This window comes from Haliotis rubra, unplaced genomic scaffold, assembly GCF_003918875.1.
Source record: "Haliotis rubra isolate DU_JTF1 unplaced genomic scaffold, ASM391887v1 Scf2415, whole genome shotgun sequence".
NCBI lineage: Eukaryota > Metazoa > Mollusca > Gastropoda > Lepetellida > Haliotidae > Haliotis > Haliotis rubra.
The window spans coordinates 19,827-30,806 of record NW_025766465.1 but is presented as its reverse complement, the minus strand read 5'-3'; the positions used below and the strand labels follow the sequence as shown (position 1 = coordinate 30,806).

The 10,980-nt window shown below is 40.5% G+C and overlaps 1 protein-coding gene across 1 annotated transcript; it reads left to right on the top strand.

The window, feature by feature from the left end:
• Positions 1-2,911: 2,911 nt before the first annotated feature.
• LOC124278806 (valine--tRNA ligase-like) lies at positions 2,912-10,859 on the top strand. Its single transcript, XM_046714579.1, has 8 exons — positions 2,912-2,933; positions 4,880-5,007; positions 5,680-5,835; positions 6,164-6,370; positions 7,943-8,054; positions 8,761-8,936; positions 9,483-9,617; positions 9,785-10,859. Exons 2-8 carry the CDS (start codon positions 4,894-4,896, stop codon positions 9,851-9,853), a joined length of 969 nt encoding a protein of 322 aa, XP_046570535.1. The 5' UTR covers positions 2,912-2,933; positions 4,880-4,893; the 3' UTR covers positions 9,854-10,859.
• Positions 10,860-10,980: the final 121 nt, after the last annotated feature.

The following is a 10,980-nucleotide window of genomic DNA, read 5'->3' as shown; positions in this document are numbered from 1 at the left end:
ACTTTACCATCACTACCGTTGGCAACATTTGGCAGCTGATCTCCTCGGACCGTTGCCCTCGGGAGATAACATTCTAGTGGTAGTGGACTACTACAGTAGATTTTTAACTCTACATTCTGAAGAAAATTTCAGCGGATGCCATCATTGGCTGTTTGAAAAAGGCTTTTCTTACAATGGTCCACAGGTCATCAGTGATAGTTTTGAGGACTTTATGAAACAAGAAGGAATAATCCACAACACATCCACACCTTATTGGCCCCAGGCAAATGGAGAGGTCGAGAGACAGAACAAGTCACTGCTGAAGATATTGAGGTTTCTCAGGTGGGAGAGAAAAATTGGAAGCAGGAATTGCAACATTTCCTCATGATGTACAGAAGTCGCCGCATTCATCTACTGGAAAGCACCAGCTGAGATGCTTTTGGTAGAAAAATTAGGACAAAATTGCCAGAATTGGTTGCCTTTGGATTTGATGACGATGTCAGAGACTTGACTCTGTACAAAAGATGAAAGGGAAGGATTATGCTGATCTGAAAGCGATGTGCTCAACATACTCCAATACAGACAGGGGATAAAGTGCTTCGTTAGACAACATCGTGAGAACAAGTTAAGCAGTAATTTCCATCCTCAACCTTGTACAGTAGTAAACAGGTATGGGAATGCAGTTGATCTGGAATCTAGTACAGGTGGCATGTATAGACGACATGTTACTCATGTTAAAAAGTATGTGTCAAAACCAGATGGTGATGTGAAGAACACTAACAGTCATGTTTCTAGTCAACATCGTGTGTTGTCTGAGACAGCAGAGGTACTGAGATACAGGTGTTTCTAAAGTAACAGACATTGACAGTACACGGGTGCAGCAAAAGCAGGAAGTAACTTCGGGAGACCTACAAGAATAAGAGAGCCTCGAAAAGATTTGGAGACTTTGTGCTGGGTTATGTAAACTCATAAGTGACAATTCAAAGGGAACAATTCAGACAAATGGAAGTGAAATGTAAACTTGGGAATATATTTAAATTTAATTTATATCCAGAAGGTATGCTTATTTTATGTAGACCTACAGAAATTGTGGAATTTTTTTGTTACAGTATTGCTTTATCATATATTGGGTACAGTAATTTCTGGATAAGACTTGAAGTATAGGTTTAAGAGTAGATTTCCATCCAAGATTGGTTTTATGATTTCTAAACATGTTGAAGCCAAGTGGTATTGAAATAATGGAGGTTGTAAATTTAATTTGGCATTATTAACATCTGAAGATGTTAATCCTTCAGTTTATTATCTAAGTGTTATGATAGTAATCATTCATTTCTTGAAAAAAGGAGGGATGTAGTGTTTGTGCTTATTGTCCAGTATGGTCCGGTTTACGTTATATTCTCCGGCTATTAAAGAGAGCGGAAATGTATCTGCGCATGAGCAGCCTGAATGGGCAGACAAGTAAAGTCTTGGGAGCTGTGAACCGCGTGTTGTTGTTTTGTGTTGAACATAACAGACTTAAATGGGAGCGCACTAAGTGGCAACACCACAGGAGTGAGTGAGTGAGTGAGTTTAGTTTTAAGCCACAATATTCCAGCTATATGGCAGCGTCTATTAATGAGTCGTGTCTGGACCAGACAATCCAGTGATCAACAGCAGGAGCATCAATCTACGCAATTGAGATACAAAGATGTGTCAACCAAGTCCAGTGAGCCTGACCACCCAATACCGTTAGTAAGCCTCTTCACGACAAGCAAAGGGTTACTGAAGATCAATTCTAACCCAGAGATCTTCACGGTCCCATCTCAGAAAAGCAAATTTTATGGATGTCACCTTCTTTATTATGAGGAAACACAAGGTTTCGGAGTATATACTTACTTCTTCAACATCACTTCATATTTAGGACTGAATATCCTGTTGACAGTGACATTTAACCTCATCTAATCAGTGACATTGCACAGAACAACAGCATTGTAAATCTATCTGTTAAAGGTTCTCCTTCATGGAATCCTCTGGCGAGACTCCCACGGTCGAAAAGATGAGCAAGTCCCTTGGCAATGTGATAGACCCGATGGACGTTATACATGGAACCACGTTACAGGTATGTCATCAGTCATGTTGTATGAAGACATCAGGAATGTGCATCCATAGGGATGATGGATGAGAATTGGTCCTAGGAACTTATGCTTCAGTTTGGTTGGTTGCTGCCAGTATAATATCTCACTGGTTCGCTCTAATGCTGAAATATTCACAGGTTGCCATGATAAAATAAATATTGCTGAGTGTGTAGTGAAACAACAAACTAAAGTCTAAGTTTATCTAAGAATAGACATCTAATGCTAATCTAACACCATCAAGCTGACCGTGCAGAGTTGTGCCCATTAGCTGCACCAGGATCTGCTGATTTTATTAAATCACATAATTGTCCTGATTATCACCTTTATGATATGTCAGCACTATACCTGTGCTTGGTGGTTCAACTAAAAGAGACTACCACATGGCTAAGTGGATATGGTGTCTGGACAGAATGAGTTTAGTTTTACGCCACTTTTTAGCAATATTCCAGCAATTTCACCAGAAATGGCTTCCCACATTGTACCCATGTGGGCAGTCGAACCTTGGTCTTCGGGCGTGAGGAGTGGACGCTTTAACCACTAGGCTACCCCAACGCCCCTGTCTGGACAAGAGTGGAAGGCTTGTTCTGTTAATGACCATGCCATATAAAAGATGTATACATGTACTAATATAATATGAAAACTATCCTCAACTATTATAGTCTAGTAAATAGAAAATAATTTAAAATTGTGCAGGATCTACACGAACAGTTGAAGAAAAGTAACCTTGACCCCTCAGAGGTCAAGAGGGCATCTGAAGGTCAGCAGAAGGATTTCCCTCAGGGCATCCCCCAGTGTGGGGCCGATGCTCTCCGTTCACATTGTGCTCATATGACTTCAAATGTAAGTACATTCCACATTTCCACACTCAGGGAAAGAATGCTATTTGTGTTCACCAGTGTTGTAAGAACTGCTTGATATTCTACCAAATGATATTAACTATACACTTCTTATGGGATGAAGAGAATTGGTTTACCCCAGGACCACTGACTTTATCACATGAAGAGTTAGATTCTAAGGGTATAGGGTATCCTATCTGAAAAGACCGCCTCTGTGGTGTAGTGGTTAGAGCATCCGCCCAGAGAGCGGAAGGTCGCTGGGTTTGATCCCCTCGACCGCGTCATACCAAAAAAGCGTTAAAAATATGGTACTTGTTGGTCCCCCTGCCTGGCTCCAGCATTAATGGGTAGAATAGGGACTGATCAGCTCGGAGTCAGTATAATGTGTCTGAGTGGGGTAGTCATGCTTCACTGCGGCATGGTTATTCAGTGGGCTAGCACTATAAAACCAGCTTCAGTCTGGGCTAGTACAAGCAGCCACACATACACATACACATGCATGCATGTCGTCATATGAGCAAATGTTCTAAACACAACGTTAAACCCCATTTCACCTCACTTCACCTCACCTCACCTCACCTCACCTATCTGAAAAACTCACACAAAAAGCATTATGGTGATAAATTTTATAACAAATTTTGGTGATAAATTTAAAATTGAAGAAGATGAATTAAAAAAGAAATGCAACAGTCCTAGTATAACAGACTTTGTCTGCACTGTTTTCAACAACTAGCCTCTACTACTTCTTTTAGCTATTCAGGGAGGTGGGGTAGCAGAGTGGTTAAAGCATTCGCCAATCCAGCCAAAGACCGGGTTCGATTCCCCACATGGGTACAGTGTGTGAAGCCCATTTCTGGTGTTCTGCTGTGATATTGCTGGAATATTATTGCTAAAAGTGGCGTAAAACCATACTCCACTCACTCTTTTAGCCATTCACCAGAGGGCTAGCAGAATATCAACCCTTTACTTCATTAATTGGATGGTGTGGTCAGGGCTCTTTGAATTGGTTGGTTGTGTGTCCCGATATTCATGTTGTCAACGTCTGGTTTGCCTGGTCCAAACTCAAAGATATTTTCATATACAATCAGTTTTGACTGACTGATTGAATGGTCAGGTGAGGTTATTTTGTTGATTGTGATTTAGTTTCGATAGTATCCCATGGATCAGTGCTCAGACATTCAGTCACTGGATTGTCCTGTCAGATTCCGCTACATGCAGCCCACCATCCACAGATTGAATGTTGCTGAGTGTGCAGACACACACTTCACCAACTGGGATAAAATAAACATGCAGAACCCTTGAAGACCCGGTTAGAATTGATCTTCAGTAACCCATGCTTGTCGAGGCAACTAATGGGATCAGGTGGTCAGGCTCACTGACTTGGCTGACACATGTCATCGTATCCCAATTCGCGTAGATCTATGCTTATGATGTTGATCACTGGATTGTCTGGTCCAAATTTGATTATTTACAGACTGTTGCCATATAGCTGGGATATTATTGGTGAGGCATAAAACTTAACTCACTCCACTCACTCCAAATGGAGAATGCTAGCCATGCTGTATAATAAAAGCAAATCTGTGTGTTGTGCTTTAGCATAAGAAAACTGATACTGGCATAGATATTGTTGTTTGGCCAGTTACTGCTGTTTTGTACTTCTTTATTCAGAAAAGTTTGAAAATGCCAAGTCCATATATTGATTTACAGAATATAATATTGCTGTTTATTGCAGTCTAAATCTTTAATCCCATCTCCTGTGCACTGTAAATCATATTGTCATTCACCTGATGAAGGGGCAAGAAGTAGCCCAGAAATGTTGTGTTGTAAATAATAAAGAAGTTGTAAATCTGTATGTTGTTGTGTTACCGTGTTGTTGTTAACTAAATGCTGTTCAAGCATCCAAGCATAAAACAACATTCATTTATTCCTATATTTTCCTGTACTGTACAGCTGGTGAAATCAACATGGACATCACTCATGCCCGAAACTACCGACATTTCTGTAACAAAGTATGGCAGGCGTTCCGTTTTGTGCAGACCAACTTGGATGAGGGCTTTCATCCAGGGGCTGGCTTGGAGGTACCGTGTATATCATATTTCTTAGTGTTGCAAGGTTGGGATGAGTTACATGATATTTTCCCCGTCTGAATGTTTTAGTACAAGTATGCACCCATGAAGATCCGGGTTAGAACTGATCTTCAGTAACCCTTGCTTGTCGTAAGAGGCGACTAACGGGATCGGGTGGTCAGGCCCGCTGACTTGGTTGACACATGTCATCGGTTCCCAATTGCGTAGATCGATGCTCATGCTGTTGATCCCTGGATTGTCTGGTCCAGATTCAATTATTTACAGACCGCCGCCATATAGCTGGAATATTACTGAGTGTGGCATAAAACTAAATTCACTCACTCACTAGTACCAGTATGCACAAATAGAACAAATAAAAATTGTCTAATTGTCTTGCCATCATATATGGTGTAACAGCAACATTAAAACTCAACTCACTCATTCATAGATGAAGTAACTGGCATCCTTCAAGGGCCCTGTTAAGGGCCCTGCTCTATATCAAATTTTTAGACAGTTCAGGTTGAAGTATTTGGTATCAGGTGATCCCTGAAAACAAATTAACTTATTGTGTATGGCATTTATTAGCCCTTGTTTGTGGAATTTAAAGGTGTTTGTAGCTTTTATTACAGGTAATATGGTGATATAGCTAAATATCACTCACTCACTCATGTATTGGTGTTTCAGTTCAAGGGAACCTATTCTGCTACTGACCTGTGGATACTCAGTCGACTAAGTCACATGATCAAGTCATGTGATGTAAACTTTGCCACTTATGACCTGCATCATGTGACCAGGGCACTTCACCAGTTCTGGTTGAATGAATTTAGCGATGTATATTTGGTAAGTATAAACTGATAATTCTGTCCCTGCATGAAGACAGTTCTGAAGTTCTATGCACAGTTCTGATTCCAGTCATTATTTCATCAACATTTACTTGTAGTCAGTGATGTAGTTTGATCCAGCCTGTTAGCTTGAGATGAAGCATCACAATGCTTTGCAGACCATTGTGACATCATCAGCGATGTATCTGCATGACTAAGGGCTTTCCTCCCTTTTTTAAGCAGACCTGCCGTCATATTACCAAACTACTGTTTAAAACAGAATACAGCCCATCTAACTAGTCTTGCAGCTTAACATGTATATTTTCACCCTTAAATGTCTTTGCCAGGAGTGTGTGAAGCCAGTGTTCCGGTCTGGGGCCCAGTCTGAGCAGGACAATGTTAGACAAGTGCTGTACCACTGTGTAGAGACATATCTTCGTGCAATCAGTCCTTTCATGCCTTTCCTGTCTGAAGAGTTGTTCCAGCGTCTGCCGGCAAGGGGAGACAACTGGCCTGTCAGTGTTTGTGTGGCGCAGTATCCCCAACCCGAAGATGTAAGCATGAATACTAATATAAGCATAACACATCCTCTTGTTGCATGGCAACTCCCTATACATTCCAGTATAGATTCCTTTCGGGATATTAAGCAAGACTGTGTGACAACAGTGTAAGAACCTATACCTTAATGTCACATCATAATATAATATAGAAGTTGTCATCCATAAAGTATCGTACTTTCTTCTTACTCATCGACTTCTAAAATGCCAACAAATTATGTGATCATACTTGTACACTTGAAATATAGTCTGTAGTTCTGTTGAATTTGAGATACAATACTTCCCACCTTTTGGACAGGCTTCATTACCTGTTGAGAGCATGGGGCAATGTAAGGTTGCTGAGAAAAATCAATGTATTTTGTCAAATTTAAAATTCTATTTATTGCCTTAACCCACCCTTTTCTTGTTGGAATGTAATGAAATTTGGTAAGACATTAGTTTGTTGTAAAAATCAAAGACTCAAGACAAATATATTCCAGAAATTATATGTTGTGACCTTATTTTTACCTCTGTGTTTTGACTGGGATCTTGTTTTGACCATGCTGTTAATTCTCTCAATAATACTTTCTCGATATCATACCGCAGGGGTCAATTTAAGGAAATGAAGCCTACTTGCACCCAGTGCAACCTGAAGCAGTCACATTGTAGCACCAAACAAAAAACAGGTTGCACTTGCTGCTTAATATAAAATCTGATATAATGCTTGAGTTTTGGTAAATACGGTTTAGAACCGTGTTACGACAAAGAAATCTGTTGTTATCTTACTTCCTAAACTTTCATGAACAGTAAGTCCTTCAGTCACTGTTCCTACAATAATCAGAGTCACTGTTCCAAGTCAGTTCCTCATCATTATGTTTTCCAGCTGAAGTCTGTGTTCTTTGAACACAAAATATTAACATGCACTGGGTCAAGTTGATATACATACGAGGCTGCACTTAGCAGTTTCAGGTTGCACCAGTGCAAGTTCTAAATGCTTTTATTAGTCCTGTACTGTCATCTTACGCAAAACAGAGCACTGTTGTGAATTTTGTAGGATGCTACTCAAGTCTGTGTGGATTCTTGAAATGGACTTCACACATTGTGCCCATGTGGGGATTCAAACCGGGTCTTCGGCGCGTGACGAAGCGAACGCTTTAACCACTAGGCTACCCCATTGCCCCTGTCTGGTTGTAAGATGTTACTTAATGGATTAGGTGGTCCAGCTCAGTGGTTTGGTTTGTTGTGTGTCATCAAACCTTTATTATGTGGGGGTGGTGGGGGAGCCTAGTGGTTAAGGCGTTCGCTCGTCTCGCCAAAGACCTGGGTTTGATTCCCCACACAGGCACAAGCCTGTGAAGCCCATTTCTGGTGTGCCCCGCCATGATGATGATGGAATATTGCTAAAAGCGGCATAAACTTAAACTCACTCACTCACTTTATGATGTGGATCAGTGTTCATAATATCAATCACTGGATTATGTAATCCAGACATTACTATGATCAGCCCCAATTGTACAATGGAATATTGCTTGTGTTAACAACAACACAAAAGGTCTGAGAACATATTTTGACAACTGTTTGATATTTCAGTACCAATGGAGCAGTGCTGATCTGGACAGCACCATGGCCACCATGAGGGACATCGCCTACCACTCTCTGTCTGTCAGGAAAGAGCTGAATCTGACCAAGACCAGAGCTCCAAGTAGGTTCTCAATAGTCTTCACCATGTCTGTTATTTCATAATCCTAAAAGAAATAATTGTCAAGGGAGATAACCCTTGAAATTGATTTGCATTTTACCCTCACCAAATCACTTGTGGACGAATGTAACATTTCCAATGTCTTCGCTTCACGATCGGGATTAAGATTTTTTTATTCAATTACAATAACAATGGACAGTAATCTGTGATTGGTTGAACTTGTCATGGTACACAGTGAGAAAAATAATATGGTATACGGCTGTAATTACTTCCATTCATATCTGCCTGTCTGTGTTTCTCTTTGTAATCAAGGGCGAGTATGTGTTGCTTTGAACAGTATTTCAGTTCTATCATGAAATCTCAGGTTAATGTGGGAGGAGTGAGTATATGTCGCTTTTAGCAATATTCCAGCAATAATACGGCAGGGGACACCAGAAATGGGCTTCACACATTGTAGCCATGTGGGGAATCAAACCCAGGACTTCGGCGTGACGAACGAACACTTGAACCACTAGGCTACCCCACCGCCCCTAATGTGGGACGAAGGCTAGAGTGATTGAGATACAGATATCAAATGGGAATTCTGAATGCTGTACCCAGAATTTAGAATCCTTGACACTGATGGCAAATTAGAAATGAACACTCATGAATAATTAGAAATCTTCTGCATGTCCATCTTTACTGCTAATGGCTTCATGGTTTGCTGCAGACGTCCTGGTGTGTACAGACGCCACCGAGAGACACCAGTTGTCTGACTTCAGACTCAGCCTTCAGACGCTGTCCAGAGCTAGTGACTTCAGTCTGGTGTCTGACAGACAGGGAGTGCCAGATGGATGTCTGCAAATACAGGTGTCAGACACATGCTGTCTGGCTGTAGTGTTGAAGGTGACTTACAAAAAGGAAACTGATCTGAAGCTGATCTCCTCAAGAACTGTTACGCAAAATGATTTTTAGACTGATGTTAACTCTAGCCTCAGATAATGGACCTTGATCCCAGATCCTGATCCCAAAGTTTGACCCCCAATCCAGCTCAAAGATATCTAAGAGCTCTAACTGTTACAAATCTATTCTAATGTGCATTTGATTCCAAGTCAATCTGAAACCCCAATCACCTTTCTTGTCTCATAATGGTGAATATGGCTCCCCAGTAGCCCATCCTGTTTCTCAGCAGGGATGTTGGGTCCAAATATGCCCTCACTACCTTATGCCTGACTCCCAGTGGGAATTTCTTTTCAGTAGTATAAATACAATTGATCAGCTATGAATTAATTCTCTTGTTTACGTGTTTGTAGTTTTGTCTCTGTTAGTATTTTCATCCATCAAAGGCAGATCTCACACCTCTTATAATTTGGAGGAATTTTGGAATTGTCCCAGACGCAAATCGATGAACCAAGACATGTGAAAACTGATGCATGTGTTCTGTTTGTCCAGGACGTCATCAATCCACAAGAGCACCTGCCCAAGCTGAAAAACAGACAGCGTAAACTTGAGAGTGATTTGGAGCGAGTAAACCTGGGGATGAGTCAGACAGATGACAAGCTGGTGACACACAAACTGGTGGAGAAGGTGAGGACAGGGGATAGTTGATCAGATTCTACAGGATTCAATCACTTCCAGTTTACAAAAAGATCGCAATTCCACAGAATTTTGGGGGTTATCAGTTCAACAATACAGCTGTTTTATCTTTTAAAAGGCATGCTGTAATAAACAGATGTATTATTGTTTATTTTCAGAGTCAGAAGTTGAAAGCTGAGATTGAAAAGATCAAGATCTATATTTTGGCTGTGGAAAATCTACGATGATAAGCAAAGCAAGATCTTGAACATTCTTACATCACATCCTGAAAATTATTTTGGATGGAAAAGGCACATTATCATGAGCATCACATGCTCCATCCAAATTATCGTCCTCGATGATGTGGGTATTATATCTCTATTCAGTCATGATATATATCACCAGCCTCTTTCAGCCACAGATCATGTTTTTAGCCCTGGTGACATGACACCGTGATAAATTAGCAGTGTCTTCCTTTGTTTGAGGTGACGCTTTGTTTGTGTTTGTGTCAGGACTGGGCCGATTTATATTTACCGGTACTACGTCGTATCCCAATTGCGTAGATCGATGCTCATGCTCTTGATCACTGGATTGTCTGGTCCAGACTTATTTACAGACCGCCGCCATATAGCTGAAATATTGCAGTGTGCGGTGTTAAACAACAACCAGCCATCCATTATAATTACTAATTAACCATCAAGGGAAAGCAGTTTTGTTGTTGATGATGTTATCTATAGGAATGTAATGGATCTGTCAGTTTTTTAAAGATAAAATAGTAGGCCAGTTTTATTATCTAAATAATGCACACTGTTGCATCGAAGGTGAAAGGACATTCATGAATACTCCAAGTTATCCACGGTTCGACACAACCAAAAAGTGCTGAATAAGGAGAGAATATGAAGAGAAAATTATTCTACTTTGCCACAGAAGCATTGTAAAATGGATCGCCATAGAACAAAAGACACCAATAAATATTTCGTGTTTCTTGTTGAAACTTTCCAAAGTTTGCAATATAATGTCATGAATTCATGGAAAGATATGTGGGTAAACTGTGTGAGATTCAATGTCACGTGATTGGGTAGCAAAGCAATTATCAACAAGGTGACAAAAACCAGCACCACTTGTGGCTAGCTGTTTCAACATCAGCTGATAACAGACTGGGCGGAACCTGTTGCGGTATTGCACTGATGTTAGTTATTTCATATTGTTGTCTACTTTTTGTGTGTATAGATTAAATAAACTGTTAGTAAACTATTGTACTATTTTATTTATTTATATTGGTATTTATACAGCGCTACAGTCCATCCCACATGCATGCTCAAAGCACTCCATCATTGGATGTCAATCTCAGCGGCACATTATTATCAATCTCAAC